This window comes from Schistocerca serialis, chromosome 8 (genome assembly GCF_023864345.2).
Source record: "Schistocerca serialis cubense isolate TAMUIC-IGC-003099 chromosome 8, iqSchSeri2.2, whole genome shotgun sequence".
Classification (NCBI taxonomy): domain Eukaryota; kingdom Metazoa; phylum Arthropoda; class Insecta; order Orthoptera; family Acrididae; genus Schistocerca; species Schistocerca serialis.
This window is the reverse complement of record NC_064645.1, coordinates 443908318-443928039: the sequence shown is the minus strand read 5'-3', so window position 1 is coordinate 443928039 and position 19722 is coordinate 443908318. Positions and strand designations below refer to the sequence as shown.

Sequence of the window (19722 nt, the reverse complement as noted above, 5' to 3'; positions counted from 1 at the left end):
AAATAGTGTAAACCTCCTATTTTCCCTGTCACAGTCGGATACCGTTACTCGCTTACCATACTATGAAGTTCTCGAATAGTTGGTACTAATGCCAATACCACATGTATTGAAACAAGAGTCGATGCTAGCTCACTTTTGTAACCTCGGAACTTCCCTATCTGGAGGTGAGAAGCGGACGCACTGGTCCTGTTCGCAATGCCTGGGGCAGCTTAGTCAACGACTCGGCCGCCAGGGAGCAGTGGCGTCTCGCGCCTCCAAGACAGCCGGGGGCCCGCCGCGCTTGCGCAGTGCAGTCCGCGTCCCGTCGTGCCGGCAGCTGTGTCAGCCAACAGCGAGCAGCACGTGTTTGTGTGGAGGCCCTGCGTCTTCTCAGCTCGTTTCTGCCTGCCTGTTGCATGTGCAGTGGGGAAGCCGCCGCTACGACTCCCTGTTGCGTCGATACGTGAGCAGCGTTCCAGCAGTACAGGCACCTCCAACTGACCAGCCATGTGCAAAGGTAAGTCGCGTCACAGCTTGGGACGGATGCGCGCATGTGTAGCTGCGGAAGCACTGGAGCTTTCCGCCGGTAGGTGCGAATGATGCAATATTACCTGCTTGTATAGAGGATTACCTTTGTGTGTATTTGGGAAAGAGAGAGAAGGAAAATGTGTCTGCACAGTGCGATACCAGTCTGTGGAAAATCATGTACAACTTGTTTTCACCATTATTCTTACATATTAAGATTGTTGTACAGTCATTAACAGATATCCTGTTTCTCCCATCTAGTGTGTCTAAGGAGAACTATTTTAACTGGATATCTGTGAAACTATACAGCCAGTGTGGACAGTACTTCCACGCTTCATGTAAGCGTGTTGTGGAAAAAAATTCTGCCTTGAGCGAACAAATATGTTTCGGTGAATTTTCATCATCGTCAGTAGGTCATTTTGTTTTCTAATTTCCTGTTAAGGAAATAAAATTAACCAACTGCCGATCACGAAACTTCGCCGAAACATGCACGACTCAAAAAAAAGAATTTTTTGGTTAGGGCGAATCCTTTCCAAAAACATTTATTTTAAAGAAAAACGCGGACAAAAAGCGTTCATTAACACCAGCAATACCAAGGCGTTTTCAGTAACATGCATTACCAGTGAAGGGGGTGGGGTAGGAGGAGGTGGAAGAATACTTTAAGTTCACCCTAAACAATTTTTTTAAAATCCTTAACTGTTGTTGAAGTATGTTAACAACATACTTTCTAAAGAGGCACTGATGTGTAAGTAGGGTCGTGAAACTGAAAATGGTGTATATTACTTTTCTTTGAAAAGTCGTAAACGACTTAAATTTAGGGTTAAGCCAAACAGAAAAATTTTAAACGCCTATAGAATCTGCTAGAAGACTTTATTAAAAACAATTTTTTATAAAAATTTTAAACTATAAAGTATCGAGATTTCAGTATTTTCAGAAGATGAGTCTGAAGTAGGCCCCCTCCCCCGCCCCCTTCCCTTCCCTTCCCTTGGTATTGCGAGGGTTAACCCCAAGATGAATATTTCTTACCTCAGATTCATGTGGCGATACGTGTGTATAAGGTCAAACAAGTGGAATTTCACAGTGAACGAAGAGTGAATGTATTCGTTAAAAGACAAACAAAAATGGAGAGGATGTGGGGAGCAGAGACTATCCAACACAACGTTCACCGTCATTTTCTTAGAGACGAAACATCAATCAGGACAGCCCGAACTTGACGCTGTCGATGGCATGCTTTTGTAAAATCACGAGAACGAAACTAATCGTGTCACCTTTTTGCCTCTGTGGATGAAAACTTTGAAGAACAAGTTAGGTTGACGTGTTATTGTAGATGGAGTACAACCTTGGAATTGGAGGATGATTAGGACGGAGATCCGCCGTTGCCGTAAATAGCAATGGCACCATCTTGGAATTTGATTTCAGCAGGAAACTTAGATCAGAATGCCCAGACAGCCGTGTAAACAGCCGTCCGTCGAATGGGAGTCCAATGTCTGAGCAACTACGCCAACTTAGTAAAGCTTCGGTAAATATACTTGATAACACACCAGCCAGTATATGCTGATCTATATCTGGCCTCTGGAGGTAATAACTACTTAAAGATTTCATCAATGTTTACGCGTCAGTTTTTCACGTAAGTTTTCGTAGCAAAATGAGTTTTCTTGAATACCTTCGTGACCGTCAGACAAAAATCGCAAAGTATGTCCTCGAATAGGTTTAACACTAAAACGCACTGGCGTATAAGAGATTTTAGAGGATTGTTATTTCCATATACTTAAACTGAATTCGAATCCTTGAAGATGAAGTTAGTCTAAGACTGACTTTTTTTGTACTGGTACTTCATTGTTGCGTCACCGAAAGCTGTCAAGCACTTGCATTAGAAAAATGTTCTGTTGTTCTCTCATAGCGTGACACACTCTTAAAATGAGCAATGATAGTTACAGTCACTGAAATATGAAATACGTATCAGGCCACGAGGCTTAGTGCAAAACTTTAAGTCGTAAAAATTCGGTTTCTTTGTTAGTGACAGCAGAAGTACAGACTCTGAGACATCGAGAGAGTTTGTGTTACCAAGACAAGACAGCGAATTCTCAAAGCTGTCTCCAACGGTAACAGTAAGAGAATCCATGTGTAGATGTGACACTTGGAAGTGCCATAGTAGAACTATTATTCAGCAGTTCATTTTCCGTGTATGTATTGAGGGAATCGGAATGAATCTTTCAGTCTGCAGCGGAGCGCCTTTTCCGCTTTTCCTGCAGATAATGCTTACAGAGCTATTCAGGCTCGAATTACGATCCAACCTAAGAGCTCTACTTCCTCCAGCACCTCTCATGTACCTTCTGAACTTCACAGCTCTTCAGTGTACCTCGCTGGACAAACTGGTGGAACAGTATCTGTAGCTGTGAGGTAGGGTCGTGAATCATGCCTGAGTAGCTTATTTACCGGCACAGTAGCTCAACGTGTTCGGTCCGGGCTGCCCACCCGCTATAATGAAGAAGAAAAGAACTGGTGAAGTTCTCATCGATGGAATTTGTAAGATGTCATGCGATATCCGCACAGAACCACTAACGACAAAATGGCGAAGAACCAAGGCAAAAAAAAAAAACATTGGTAATGTCGTTGCCTGTGATAGGTAAGGTTCTGGGTTCGTGTCCCGGTATGATATATAGTTTTATTCTTCCAAGAAGTTTGACAGACCGTACCATGTTGCATTTTGCTTTTACCCGATCACAAGTGAGTAATTCAGAGTTTTCTTCACAATTCTTGCACTTACTCTTTTTCTCAGCGCGTCAGACTTTTTCGTGGCGCTTATCTGCTTTCGTGCTTTCACAGCCTGGGTGTTAACAGGCATCTAAAATATGACGTTCCTTTGTCCCTTATCTACGTACGTCTGAGTAAATATAACATATGCACTATATTAATCGACAGCAAATCTGGCACGTTTCCTTATTAAGTTGCTCTGAAGCGGCGTTCTCTAGCTGCGAAAAAACTGACGTCAATTTTAAGGATTACTGCTATGTGTTCAGATTACGCGCACAAAGTTCTGTAAACGTAAATTACTGTATTAAGCTTTAATGCTGTGGATACAGTGCTACACTTGAGCGAACGTAATAGTAAGCTATGGAGTTAACGCGCGATAGTCCCTTGCAAATGTGCGCACTCAACTGCAAACAGGTGACTCCATTTTTGTCAACTTTATGGCGCTGCCGTTTAAGCTTTCGGAATCAGCACCAGGAGCTTTGTTTTGTGATACAATGTCGTATAGGTCACGTGAGGTAATTATTTAACACCACAGCCCTGCAACCAAGTGTCGAGGCGTGGAGGAGCCTCAGAGCGCCAAGGCTACACAAGTCCCGGCGTTGTTAACAGAAACGTAAGCGTGACGCAGCTGCTCAGGCACCGTTCTTGACGAAGCTCTGACTGCCTTCTTGTGGGTGGATTCAGCACAAGGAAAAATGCAGCCTAATACAGTGTAACGCATGTGTGTTACGCAACAGCCGCCCCCCCCCCCCCCCTTAAGATTAAAAGATTACCAGAGCTCTTAAGTACGAAGTAACTGTACTGAAAGGACACAAAAAATACTAAAGTAGTGTGTTTGACGCTGATAGGATTATGATGTTGATTGCTTAACACCACCTGTGGCTTGTATATTATGAAGGGGTACTGGGCCGGCCGGAGTGGCCAAGCGGTTCTAGGCGCTACAGTCTGGAACCGCGCAACTTCTACGGTCGCAGGTTCGAATCCTGCCTCGGGCATGGATGTGTGTGATGTTCTCAGGTTAGTTAGGTTTAAGTAGTTCTAAGTTCTAGGTGACTGATGACCTCAAAAGTTACGTCCCATAGTGCTCAGAGCCATTTCAACCATTTTTAAGGGGTACTAGGAGATAAAGTAGAACTTTCTATTATCCAAGATATCGGTTATACGAGATCTGGATTGACAGTTTTTGACTTCCAATTACCCGAAAACCTTTGTAACTTAGTCCTCCCACCCCCGCCCAGTAGATTAGTCGAGAGTTACAGGACTTGGTATTCAGAGTTTCCAGATTCGGTGTTGCATTTTTATTGGTCATTAAGGATTCGTAACTGATGGCTTTCAAGTTCAATATTGAAACTCTGACAGCTTCAGAGAAAATGCTCGCTCGTGCTGCCTTTAAGTGCTACTAAAGGGTCTTTCTGCATTTATGAGGTCTTTACAAAACGGCCAGTGTAGTTCAAAATTGTTCAAATGGCTCTGAGCACTATGGGACTTAACATCTGAGGGCATCAGCCCCCTAGACTTAGAACTACTTAAACCTAACTAACCTAAGGACATCACACACATCCATGCCCGAGGCAGGATTCGAACCTGCGTCCGTAGCAGCAGCACGGTTCCGGACTGAAGGGCCTAGAACCGCTCGGTCACAACGGTCGGCGCCATCGTAGTTGTTTAGCGTTTAGTTTTAGCTGTCTGGCAAACATTATGCCTTGGAAAGTCTCTACGTCGAAACGGATATACATAAAGGTTTTACTCAAAGGGGAAATGGGAAGCAATAAAATTTTTTGATAATAGAGAGAAACCATATTCAATTGCTAATCTGCTGCGTTAGTTAGAACCATTGGAGCAATTCACTTCAATTCCTGGTGATAAGATTTGAAGCCGATGACTTCCCCGAGGACATATAAAGCCGTTCATGCGTGGTTCCAGCAACCGTATAGTAAAAATGTACGGGTTCGAGGGTTCCATTATTGTGACTAAGGGTAAGATAGTGTTTAGTGGTGAGAAAAGACGGAGGCACGTTATGTAGTACGGCTGTTGCAAATCTCGGACGGAAAGTTATCAGCAGATAATGTAGTGGCAGTATTGTTTTGTGGAGTATTTAAAGATTTGGAGTACAAAGTGGAGTATAGACTCTATAAACTGTGAAATTCTGATGCCCTCAAATTTTAAAATTCTACCCATGAAAATATTACTGACGCCAAATAAGGCCGCCACTGGTAGTGAAGAAGAATAAAGAGCAACTGACAGAAAAGACCTGTGGAAATACGATGCTGTCTATTAAGACTGCAACATCGTGGATAATACATGCAAAAAACTTCAGATTGGCAAGAAGCGTATTAAATGAAACTTCCTGGCAGATTAAAACTGTGTGCCCGACCGAGACTCGAACTCTGGACCTTTGCCTTGCCCGCGAAAGGCAAAGGTCCCGAGTTCGAGTCTCGGTCGGGCACACAGTTTTAATCTGCCAGGAAGTTTCATATCAGCGCACACTCCGCTGCAGAGTGAAAATCTCATTCTGGAAGCGTATTAAATGTTTGGATATTAAAATGATTAGCATTTCAACGCAACTACTTTTAAGTAAGTAAGGGTAATGCAGTCTACATTCGTCCGCCCCGATAGCTGAATGGTCAGCGCGGCGGTCTGTCTCGCTAAGGGGCCCGGGTTCGATTCCCGGCTGGGTCGGACATTTTCTCCGCTCAGGGACTGGGTGTTGTCCTCATTATCATTTCATCAACACCAGTGGAAGGCAACGGGAAACCACCACTGGAATTACTTCCCTAGACGTTCATGCGGTGGACCTCTCTGTCGAGGCTTCCCCCTTGACAAGACCTGCCGTAAGGCCGAACACAAAGTTTAAGTAAGTCAACATTCTGTATACAAGGCTGTATTACGCAATGGTGTTTCTCGTTTACAAATAGTTGTATTTGAATGTTGGTTGGTTGCGGGACGATCGTTGTATACCTGACGTAAGGAGCAGGAACGTTTTCCAGTAAAAAAAGATAACAGATTTATTCGTTTTGAGGAGAAACCAGATTACACCTACCAGCCCCGTGTCAGAATTCAACATCGGAGGAACTGCGGCGTATAGAGACAGTGTTTATCCTTTCACGATACTGCTGCTAGCTTCATACAGTGGATGGACAAAAATATGGAAAAACAAAAAGACAACACATTACCATGCATAACACGCTGTATAAAAACCGTTGTCATTCAAAACAGCTTCCAGTCGTCTCGGAATGGAAAAATATGTGCCCTCTATTGCTTCCAAGGGTATGACGTAGATGGTGATTATATCCTCCAAAGTAGACCACAAAGACTCAATAATATTGACACCTGGCGATTGTGGCAGCCACGGGAGATGCGACAATTCTTCTGGCTCACAAGGTCGTTGGCAATGCGAGCTGTGTGAACAGTGGCCCTATCGTCTGGGAAAACAGCATCACCATTGGGCGACACACTGTACCTTGGAATGGACCGAATCAACCAAAATGGTCAAATAATCCTTCAGTTATGCGACCTTAGCAGAGAAATTATGGGGCTGACTGCCCAAATCGTCACCGAAGCCCATCCATGTTTTCTTTTTGGACGTAAACTCAGCCGGAAGTTGGGAACAATGTGAAACGAGACTCACCCGACCAAATGACTTTCTACTACTGCTCCGTAGTCCAGGTGGTGACTTCGGCACCACTTTTCCCTGTTACGGGCATTTGTGGTTTCGGAATTCCAGACAGCCCTGAAAATCACAGAATATGGCCCTCCCTTCGCGTTGTGTTGGTACTGACAGGGTGAGAACGACAGACATTTCAGCAGTAACTTTTGAAGCGGTGGTCCTCTTGTCTCTTGACACAATCCTTTGCAGTGACAGCTGTCACGATCGCTGAATATACTCTTTCGTCAGCGTTGTGACGGCGGATGTTGTTTCTCCGCTTTACCTTCATGCGGTATAAATCTTTGATATGGTGCCTTTTGAAACACCGTATACTTCCGCTGCCTTGCTGATGGAAGCCCCCACTGTTAGAGCACCGACAATTGGCCCACTTTGCTCTGACATAATTCGCTCACATCTACACAGAACACTATTCTAACTACGACTGACAGTTGCAACTTATTGAGGACGTCGCACACGTGCCGTTAGCGGTCAAATAAAGCATATTGCTGTGACATATTGCACTGACAACTACATGGAACACTATTCTGACTACAATTGACTGTTGCAACGTGCCGGCCGTTGTGGCCGAGCGGTTCCAGGCGCTTCAGTCTGGAACGGCGCGACCGCTGCGGTCGCGGGTTCGAATCCTGCCTCGGGAATGGATGTGTATGATGTCCTTAGGTGAGTTAGATTTAAGTAGTTCTACGTTCTAGGAGACTGGTGACCTCAGATGTTAAGTCCCATAGTGTTCAGAGCTATTTGAACCATTTTGAACAGTTGCAACGTACTGAGTACTTTGCAAACGTGCTGTTCGTGGTCAAGTACAATTGTGGAACCTGCAGGTTTGGCTAGCTATGATCCTAATGTCATCCGTCTTTTTTATGCAATTGCTGATCCAGAGTTCAACTGACAGTGCAGCTATCATCAGTGCGTTATAAGCAGTAATGTACACTGAACGTCTGGATAAGGATACATATGCCAATTTAACTTAGGTATGAACCAGCATTGGATTAATGCTTGCACTTGTCTAAGTTAGACTGGAGTATGTGTCATACACCGATCAGCCAGAACATTGTGAATATCGTCCTAACAGCAGGTATGTCCACCTTTGATACGGATAACAGCGGTGACGACTCTTATTATGGAAGCAATCAGGCTATGGTATGTCGCTGGAGGGATTTGGCACCACATCTGCACACGCTAGTCACCTGATTCCCTTAAAATCCGGGGAGGTGGGCGAAGAGATGTGACGCCACATACAGGTACATCCCAAATGTGTTACATTGGGTTCAGAACTGGCGTGCTGGGTGCCAGCACGTCAATTGGAACTCATCGCTGTGTTCCTCGAACAACTCCATCACAGTCCTGACCTTGTGACATGGAGCATTATCTTGTTGAAAAATGCCGCTCCCATTGGGAAACATGATCGTCATGAAGGAGTGTACGTGGTCTGCAGCAATTGCACAATACTCCTTGGCCGTCATGGTGCCTTGCACGAGCTCCACTGGACCCTTGGATTCCCACGTGAGTGTTCAGCAGAGCATAATGGAGCAGCGGCCAGCTTATCTCTCTCCCGCAGTACAGGTGTCAAGGAACTGTTCCCATGGAAAGCGCCTATCCATGAGCAGCATGAAGAAGCCATCGGTATTCATCAGACGACGCAACGGTCTCCAACTGTGCCACCATCCAGTGCCGATAGTCATGCACCCATTTCAGTCGTATTCATTGACGTTTTGGTGTTTAACATTGGCACAAGCGCGGGTCTTCGGCTGTGGAGGTCCATCGTTAGAAGTCTTCGGTGCATTTTGGTACTCCGCTCAACGTTAAAGTTCGGTGTTAGTTCCGCCTCAGTTCGCAGACGCCTGTCCCGTTTTACCAGTCTGCCCACCCTATGACGTCCGAAACCTATAATGAGAGGTGGCCACCCAACCCCACGACGTCTGGACGCGGTTTCACCTTGGTTTCGCCACGTGTTGAAGATACTCATCACAGCACTCCTCGAACACCTGACAAGTCGTGCAGTTTCTGGAATACTCGTGCCGAGCGTCCTGGCCATCGCAGTCTGGCCTCTGTCAAACTCAGATTGTGCGTCTTTCCCATTCTACACACGGACAGCACGTTCACTGATAATACATGCACCGGGCGTTTGTGTGACTAGCGTTCTACATATACATCTACATCCATACTCCGCAAGCCACCCGACGGCGTGTGGCGGAGGGTACCTTGAGTACCTCTATCGGTTCCTCGCCAGGTGACGCTGCTATCGCCTGGACGAATTGATATCGATAGTTCGTCGGTGGTCATAATGTTCTGGCCGATCAGCGTAATACTACAGTGTACATGACTACCTACAACGCATTGATTTTAGCTGCACAGTCGGTTGAAATCTAGATATGTAGTCCTATAAAAAACAGATCACATTACGACCGATGTTGATCTGCTTTGTGTCATGGGTAACGTCACAGACGTGGAACGCAGTCATTCCCGTGGAATCGAATATGATGAGCTTTCCATTTTTTAGTCCAGCCTCTGTATGTAATACATGGATGCAAGAGGGGAGTACTCAACTATGCGCAGGTGTCGGCTCCCTCATTCTGCTAGCACCAGAGAGGAGAGTCTATTGTTAGGCGTGCAGGGTCGTACACTTACGTCACGTACATAGAATCAGGGAACGCGGGTTCCTACATTAACCGTTAGCTTCTCAGGCTTTATTGTTAGTCTGTCACAGGTGTGGTTGTCCACAGGTCGTGGTCTCTGGATCACGGGGTCCTGGGTTCGATTCCAGGGTTGGTCATTTTCTCTGCCCGGGGACTGGGTGTTTGTGTTGTCCTTATAATTTCATCATCATCATTATCATCATCATTCGTGACAGTGACTAGATTGGACTGTGAAAAAATTTCGACCTTGTAATAATTGGGACTTTGTACGGGTGCTGATGACCGCGTAGTTGAGCGCCCCCACAAACCAAGCATCACCACCATCAGTTGCGGTCTGATAATCCACTATGTTTATACAGTTATAAAAATTGCATTCATTAGTTTCACTGAAACAGTTCAGTTTTTTATGTAAAATGTTATATTAATAACACACAACAAACATATTCAAATAAATTTTAACGTTTATTTTTGCGAAAAAACGCATTTAAACAAAAAACTGCACAAAAAGAACATAATATTACAAGATAATTTTAATGCTATGAAAACTCAAATACTCTGCACCCTGAATTTTACTTTTGGCTATATTTTCATTGTTTATTGTACATGTAATAACAAAAGTATAAATTGTCATAAAACATCTAAAAAATTTAAAACTACAGTAGTAATTTTCAGGTTTTTAGTTTACCTCTCCAGATGTTTTCTTTTCACTCGCTGTAAATTTTTGTAGAGAAATCTTGATTGACGTCTTTCTCTTCTTTTTTGGGTCACGGTGGAGTATCACTTGTGTTTTTCCAATCGTTCTTCTGCACCCAAAACACGGTGAATGGATACACAGAGTTCGTGGGCTATGTGATAGTGGTTAACTCGCTTTTTATCTGTGGTGTCACCAACGAGTTGGCAAACTCTTCAAAAAACTAAAGCGACTCACCTGAGCATCGTTTCTGTAGGAATTGTCAAGGACACCTCAGTTATAACATGCGGAAAATAATGCTATTGGCCAAAGTTGTAAGAAGCTTCGATGATTTGTCTCAACTAAATATATTTCTAGCAGAACCTTTAGCTAAAGATTCACACTCTACAATTCCGTCATTTCGTCACATATTTTATTCAAGGATTTCGTAGGTCGCAAAACAAATTCGTCTTCACTTTTGCACTGTTCCTATTCTGAGTTACGTCCATTTTAGATTTCGTTGGCACTTTATAACCCAACATCACTATCTAAACTGTCCCCAGACATTTTTAAAACAGTATCCTCTAGGTCAGGATCCGTAACATGAACAGCATATGAAGAAGACTTGGCTACTGAATCCATAACGCAAAGTCCCAGGTGCAGTTTCAGAGACCGCTAGCGCAAAAGAAACAGTAATAAGTCTAGGTTCACCTCACATTACAGTGGCTACTCACAAAGGAAATCACTGCCGCTTCGGGAAAGAAACGTTAGATAACGCTTTAATCTCCTACCCCAACCCTATGCAGACTGACAGTAAACGATAGCGGTGTATGAACCGCATTTTTTTTTATCCTCGCATTCCTGAAACTAACTACACTGAAGCGTCAAAGAAACTGGTATAAGCATGTGAACTCAAACACAGAGATATATAAACAGGCAGAATACGGCGCTGCGTTCGGTAACGCGTATACAAGACAAGTATCTGGCGCAGTTGTTACATCGGCTGCTGCTGCTACAATGGCATGTTATCAAGACTTTAGTGAGTTTGAACGTCGTGTTATAGTCGGCGCACGAGCGATGGGGCGCAACGTCTCCAAGGTAGCAGTGAAGTGGGGATCTTTCCATGTGATCATTTCTCGAGTCTACCGTGAGTATTAGGAATCCGGCAAAACATCAACTCTCCAACAGCGCTACGGTCGGAAAAAGATCCTACAAGAACGGGACGAACGACAGCTGAAGGGAAACGTTCAACGTGACAGAAGTGCATCCCTTCAGCAAAATGCTGCAGATTTCAGTTCTGGGCCATCAGCAAGTGTCAGTGGTCGAACCATCCAACGTAACATCATCGATACGGGCTGTCGGAACCGTGCACTCTTGATGACTGCACAACACAAAGCTTTACGCCTCACCTGGGCCCGCCAACACCGCCATTGGACTGTTCAAGACTAGAAACATGTTGCCTCGTCGGACGAGTCTCGTTTCAAATTGTATCGAGCAGGTGAACGTATACCGATATGGAGACAATCTCATGAATCCATGGACCGTGCACTTCAGCAGGAGACTGTTCAAGCTGTTGGAGGCTCTGTAATGGTGTGGGACATGTGCAGTTGGCGTGATATGGGACCCCTGATACGTCGACATACGGCTCTGACAGATGACACGTCTGATCAACTGCATACATTCATGTCCATTGTGCATTCCGACGGACTTGGGCAATTCTACCAGGACATTCCGACACCCCATACACCCAGAATTGCTACGGAAACCACGGAAAACATAAATCCGGATACCGGACGTGAGTTCAAACCCAGTGCCCTCCAGCTCCTGCTTGTGCCGCAGGAATGTCAAATCTCTTAACCACCACGAACCCTCGCCCTGTAGGATGGATTGCTTTCGTAACTGAGAACGTGCTCCGGTCTTGTTATCCCTTATTCAGTGCTTCATCTCAGTCGTCTAATTACTTAGAATGTAGTAACACGCGTGGTAGAAGGTGCATTTTTCATTGTACCATTTCATAATTTTTTAACGCAATGGGTGTGAGAAAATTAATTGTTGCAGGCCTATGTGTGAACTGCTCTTACTCTTCTGGGAAATGAAGAAATATTACTGAACATGCAAGAAAGATACGTATACTCTCCGTACTGCCTCGTACAGCCACACAAAGTGTCCCAGACTGTTCATCTGTTCATGTCAAATCGTAGACGAACCTGAGCTAACATGAATACATATAATTGTTGTTATTGTTCTGGTCTTCAGTCCTGAGACTGGTTAGAGAGAGAGAGAGAGAGAGAGAGAGAGAGAGAGAGAGAGAGACGAGAACAAGTGACAAAACAGAGCTACAAGACAGGGGACTCAGGCTCAGGGAAGAGACAGGGACCACGGGGGACCTTAACCAACACCCTGACGGTTAAACACAAGAAAAAGCATATTCGCAAAAAGCTTTCGGTATCGTGGCAACCGCTGCCAATTCCAATGCGCAGTTGTCAGATAATGGTGAAATACGCGGGGATCTTGGTCATTCCCACCTTCAACGACATAGTGAACATAGTAACCCAAGAGCCAGACAATCGTGTTCGTTTTCGCCTGAGGAAAACCAACTGAGCTACCCAAGCACCACTCACGACCCCTTCTCACAACTGTACTTCCGCCAGTACCACGCCTCCTACCTTCCAAACTTCTCAGAAGCTCTCTTACAAAAGTTGCAGGACTACAACTTCTGGAAGAAAGTATTTTGCGGAGGAAGGTAGAAGATGATGCACTGGTGGGGGTAAAGCTGTGAGGAAAGTCGGGAGTCGTGCTTTGGTAGCACAGTTGGTAGAGCACTTTCCTGCGAAAGGCAAAGTTACTGACTTCGAGTCTCGGTCCAACACACAGTTTTAATCTGCCAGAAAGTTTCGTAGCAGCGTACACTCCGCTGCAGAGTGAAAATTTCATTCAACAAACAACCTGTTAGAAATGATTGCATCAAACGGTACGAGCATAGAGTAGAAATAACTCTGAAATTTGCCTAGAATTCGGCATATGTCGCGAACATCAATTGAGAACGTTCACGTGATTTCGGTATAACGCTGTTCGATTTCATTTTGCACGAAGACCGAAACTTCAGTACCGGTATTACTCATATTTATCCTTTCTTATGAAATAAGTAATTAGTGCGAACGATGTTTGCTACTACAGATGCAAATCAAAACAAGTGAAGAGACACAGTTACTTCTCATAGGTACCTAGCAAAAGGTTACTTAGTTACATATTTCATAGATCATTTGACGAGTTTTTATCTGAGTAATGGTCAGTGAGTCAATTTACAGGATATGTACGCGTGATTAGTTTTAGCTGATAGTTACATGCTAGTCATTTACAAGTTCCTAGATGGCAGACCCACCTAAATGTAATATCAAATAATATATTATTCTTAATAGATAATAAATAGATTATTCAGTATTACTCACGGAACTTGCTTTCAAACTTTTTTTTTTTACATGCTACCAGTCATCAATAAAATTTTTTGTTAGGAATAAAAGGAATTGCCCGCCAGAAACTATTTCAGATTAGATTTAAAAATCGGTCTACTTTCACAAGTGACATATAACGACTGTCGAAAATTCTTTTTTTTTTAGGGTAAAGTACCAACTCCTTTCTGACACACTGGTAGCTTTAATACTGGATAATAAAGGTCATTTTTGCTTCTAGTAATGTTGGTATGGATTCTTGAAAATATACACACAAATGACTGAAAGTAAATCTTACATATTGCTCTTACTGCTCGATTTTGTGTAACCAGTACTTCATAAGTGATAAGATACTCGAGAAAATGATTCTATAAGACATTTGTGACTGAAAATTTACAAGATGTGTTAGGAGGTTGATTCGTTTCTTTCCTAGACTAGCAATTATTCGAAGATCAAATATAAACAAATTTAATTGCGTGAACATCTCAGTAATGTTTCTTCCAGCTCGAGTTTTCATCAGTATGTCAACCCAAAAATCTGGAATGTTCGTACCGTTTACTAACTCCTGTTCATGTGGTCTATAAATTGTTGGTGCGACTATTTGTTATACACAACGAAGGGTAGTGTTTCCTCAAAACTAGGGGAGTCCATTTTCAGAGAAACAGTTAATTATTACTTGTAAAACGCCATAAAGAGTTTTCTTCTGTTTTCTGTCTAATGATATTTATTATAATTTTAGTATCATCTGCAAAATGTACAAATTCTGCTTGATGAATGTTAAGTGCGAGGTCATTCACACATGTAAGTAATTGGAGTCTGTTCAAAATTGAACCATGTGGTACCCTACTATTTCTCCCCAGTGACAAAACTTTTCTCTGTTTTCAACACTGTCCGAATTATTAAGCTCAACGTGATTTTCGAAGCAGTTCCTGTTGACAATAAAAATTATAAATTATTTACAACACGTCCACCGGGAAAGCTTGAAGAATCACAATAAAAATTGTTCTACGCTTCGGAATGCTCACTCTAATCATAGATACACCTATTTCGTGGATATGAGGGCATTAATAAGCATCAGTGTTATGCACATGTTTGGAATGTGCGTGTGTGTTTCAAAAGAAAAAAAACTTGAAAACCAGTACACAATCGTCTATGATTGCGTATATGTGCTGTTTACATAACGAGGTAAGTTGTCTAATACGATTACTCGCTACAGAAACTTTCAGACATTGATTTAATGTGCGGAGCAGTATAATTTTGCGTCTCAGAAGTCAAACAAATATATAGGGAAATTTCGCAACAGGCATTGTCCTACAACGGTTTGAGTGATGATTAACGCCATCATTCGCTGTAATCAACAGATGACTGCGCTGTTGTGTTAACTGGTTTAAACACGTTTCGTCGATTCTCTGTGACGCCAGTTAGCCCACGCTGCTGTTGGTTCATTATGTGATTATTGTGATCGAAAGGATGCAGTGCTGAGAGTAGCTCGTCGCTACGAATGAAACAACGTGCTGTCAACGGATTCCTGACAGTAGATGACGATGCTCCCGTTGAAATTTGTGACAGAATTTATGGCTGTGTTGGTGTTAGCTCTGTGGGAGGCTGTGCGAACCGACGTAAAGCCGGCGGATTTGGAACAATAGAATTGCGTGGCAAAGAGATGTGCGACCTTTGTCAGCAGCTGATATTTTCACAGGACAAGATTCGACGAACCGATTCAGGAAAACCGGCGCCTCACTGTGCAAAAACTTGGTTGCAGAAGCGAAATTTGACGAGGACGTGAGATTCACATTAATTCATTGCTTCGTTTTCAAAATGGGAGGGGGGGGGGGGGGAGGGGAGTAGCCGAGTAGCCATGTCCTGAGAAGCTTACACGAGAACGCAAGTCCGTGTTCTAGAAGTTTTAGAAGTTTGCCGGAAAATTTAATTACATTTCAGGATTCAAGATGAAGCTCGTCTCCACAATCACGTCATTTCAAATGACAGTTTGTTTCATTAAACGTATAACTTCCGTTTGACCCGAAGGACCACACTATCCATCCTTTAGCGCAACTGGTCCAGGAAAGCTGTCGCTTCCTCATTCTTGATGGAGCCGCTGTTATATTTATGTGGGTCCCTGGTCACGCCGGTCTGACAGGAAACGAGGCCGCTGACGCTGCTGCCAAGGGTGCAATCCCCGTACCTCAGCCCGCTGGTTCTTACATTACTGGCCATTAAAATTGCTACACCAAGAAGAAATTCAGATGATAAACGGACATTCATTGGGCAAATATATTATACTAGAACTGACATGTGATTACATTTTCACGCAATTTGGATGCATAGATCCTCAGAAATCAGTACCCCAAACAACCACCTTTGGCATTAGTAACGGCCTTGATACGCCTGGGCATTGAGTCAAAAAGAGCTTGAATGGCGTGTACAGGTACAGCTGCCCATGCAATTTCAACACTATACCACGGTTCATAAAGAGTAGTGATTGGCATATTGTGACGAGCCATTTGCTAGGCCACCATTCACCAGACGTTTTCAGTTGGTAAGAGATCTGCAGAAGGTGCTGGCCAGGGCAGCAGTCGAACATTTTCTGTATCCAGAAAGGCCCGTACAGGACCTGCAACATTCGGTCGTGCATTATCCTGCTGAAATGTAGGGTTTCGCAGGGTTGGAATTGAAGGGTAGAGCCACGGGTCGTAACATATCTGAAATGTAAAGTCCACTGTTGAAAGTGCCGCCAATGTGAACAAGAGGTGACCGAGACGTGTAACCAATGCCACCCCATACCATCATGCCAGATGATACGCCAGGACGAATACAGGCTTCCAACGTGTGTTCACCGCGATGTCGCCAATCACGGATGCGACCATCATGATGCTGTAAATAGAACCTGGATTCATCCGAGAAAATGACGTTTTGCCGTTCGTGCACCCAGGTTCGTCGTTGAATACACCATCGCAGGCGCTCCTGTCTGTGTTGCAGCGTCAAGGGTAACCGCAGCCATGGTCTCCGAGCTGATAGCCCATGCTGCTGCAAACGTCGTCGAACTGTTCGTGCAGATGGTTGTTGTCTTGCAAACGTCCCCATCTGTTGACTCAGGGACCGAGACGTCGGTGCACGATCCGTTACAGCCTTTCGGATTAGATGCCTGTCATCTCGACTGCTAGTGATACGAGGCCGTTGGGATACAGTACGGCGTTCCGTATTACCCTCCTGAACCCACCGATTCCATATTCTGCTAACAGTCATTGGATCTCGACCAACGCGAGCAGCAATGTCGCGATACGATAAACCGCAATCGCGATAGGCTACAATCCGACCTTTATCAAAGTCGGAAACGTTATGGTACGCATTTCTCCTTACACGAGGCATTCCAACAACGTTTCACCAGGCAACGCCGGTCAACTGCTGTTTGTGTATGAGAAATCGGTTGGAAACGTTCCTCATGTCAGCACGTTGTAGGTGTCGTCACCGTCGCGAACCTTGTGTGAATGCTCTGAAAAGCTAATCATTTGCATATCACAGCATCTTCTCCCTGTCGGTTAAATTTCGCGTCTGTAGCACGTCATCTTTAACAGTTTTAATGGCCAGTAGTGTACATTCCCTCCGATGGTCTCTTATGTTGCCGCTTGTCAGCAGGTGGTGCCAGTTTGGCATCACCACCGGTCCACCCTTCATGGGGAGGGTTATTGGGCCTCTCCCAGTGGCTTGGACGACCTCCTCTCGGCCCTCTCGCCGCGAGGAGATCATTTTAACTAGGTTGGCGATGGCTAAAGAGACCAAGAGGAGTCCGAAAATTTCTTGGGGCCGAGTGAGTATCACACCTTTGAATTTGTAGTCCACAGAGTCGCCGACTCCTAAGCAAAATGTCAGTCCATGAAATAGCGACTCAAAACACTCCAGAGAAAAAAATTAATACATAGCCTACTGTTGAAACAGCGTCGGGGTCGGTGTTGTGAGATGTCATATAGGTATCCTGAAACTGACCACAGCAACTACCTGAACTTGTTACACAGACATGTAAAAAGCGCCTCAAGAGAATTTTAAAGGAAGATGAGAATGTTTGGTTGCAACAGTTCTAGGCTGCAGCCTTCACTTGTTACGCTTGAATGGATGAGGATGCGCAGGAGTGTAACGGAATTGGGGAGCGGCTGGGGCCTGTGTTAACGTGACATCTTTATCATATGTAATTCAGTTATACTAATAAGTACAAACAATCCAGATCACATGCAGAATAAACAACGATCAAATGAGACTTACAAACTAATAAAGATAATGCACTTTTAGATAATTTGCTCCAACTTACTGTGAGAGTACACAAATTAAAATACACTTTAACAACACACTAGTACGTAAGACAAAAGACAGAATGTTAATGACTCAGACCGTCTGAGTTCATTCAGGTCACAGCACGAGTGCATGAATTAAGACACAGATAACAATGCACAGTGAAGAAATATAAGACACTCATGGGACCTGGTAGTCAGGGAGAGGCAGGATAAGGCAACGATTGTGGATGTGGCCGTAATCAGCTACCGTTGGCTACAGTACACACACACACACACACACACACACACACACACACTCACTCACTCTCACTCTCACTCTCACTCTCACTCTCACTCTCTCTCTCTCTCTCTCTCTCTCTCTCTCTCTCTCTCTGAGGAAATAATCTTCAACACTCATTTTAAAGGAATTTACTACACTGACGCCTGAAGGCCTTACTAAGAAAGAATTCAAAATTATTTGTCGGCTGAAGGTCACAAGCAACTTCAGAATACTAAGCAACTGAAGGCCTGAAAAGTGAGGAAAACAGTTACACGTTAACAAATACTAAAATATTTTCTTATTAAACAATCAAAAAACTGTAACAAGCTATGGTACCGGCTGTGAAGGCCTTATTAAGAAAGAATTGCAAATTATTTGTCGGCTGAAGGCCACAAGCAATGTTACAAACAATTAACGGCTGAAGGCCTGAATTACAAGTGAGGAAGACAATTACATGTTAAAACATTAAGGTAAATTTCAAACAATTATGACAACTTGACCAAGTAAGACGGAGTGATCCACATACAGTGCTCCCTGTATCGACCTGAGGAAGGTCACTACAGTTATGCAAGCGGTGGGACTGGCAGCCAAGAGTAATGATCACGTAAGGAGGGCAACTCAAAACAGAGACGGTTTAAACGGCGATCAACCCTCTTACCAAATCTACCTAATGCCAGATAACCAGTACAACGATGGAATAATTCAGGCGAGGGCGAAGTGACAGATAGCACAGCGTCTCCAGAAACCAGTGTTTAAAACACCAAAACGTAGAAGGAACCACTGTAACCAAGGTAGACAAGGAAAACAATTATCCATACCCCAATCAGAGAAACTGGTAAATTAGACGCCATGCCGGACAGCATCGGCAACATGAGGAAAAGTACACTGCCGCAAATTACGCTAACAGAAGCATAGAGAAACAATTAAAATCGCTCAAAAGAGGAAAGGCCGCTGGACCTGAACGGATACCAGTTCGATTTTACACAGAGTACGCGAAGGAACTTGCCCCCCTTCTTGCAGCGGTGTACCGTAGGTCTCTAGAAGAGCGTAGCGCTCCAAAGGATTCGAAAAGGGCACAGGTCATCCCCGTTTTCAAGAAGGGACGTCGAACAGATGTGCAGAACTATAGACCTATATCTCTAACGTCGATCAGCTGTAGAATTTTGGAACACGTATTACGTTCGAGTATAATGACTTTTCTGGAGACTAGAAATCTACTTTGTAGGAATTAGCATGGGTTTCGAAAAAGACGGTCGTGTGAAACCCAGCTCGCGCTATTCGTCCACGAGTCTGAGGGCCATAGACACGGTTTCACAGGTAGATGCCGTGTTTCTTGACTTCCGCAAGGCGTTCGATACAGTTCCCCACAGTCGTTTAATGAACAAAGTAAGAGCATATGGACTATCAGACCAATTGTGTGATTGGATTGAAGAGTTCCAAGATAACAGAACCCAGCATGTCATTCTCAATGGAGAGAAGTCTTCCGAAGTAAGAGTG

At 44.1% G+C, this 19722-nt stretch overlaps 1 protein-coding gene across 1 annotated transcript in view; it reads left to right on the top strand.

The window, feature by feature from the left end:
• The first annotated feature begins 276 nt into the window (after positions 1-276).
• The window catches only part of LOC126416797 (dipeptidase 1-like), a 504557-nt gene continuing 485111 nt past the window's right edge, over positions 277-19722 (top strand). Inside the window, exon 1 of the mRNA XM_050084666.1 lies at positions 277-496. Coding sequence (XP_049940623.1) covers positions 487-496 — 10 coding nt within the window. The 5' untranslated portion in view covers positions 277-486. The remainder of the gene's footprint in view (positions 497-19722) is intronic.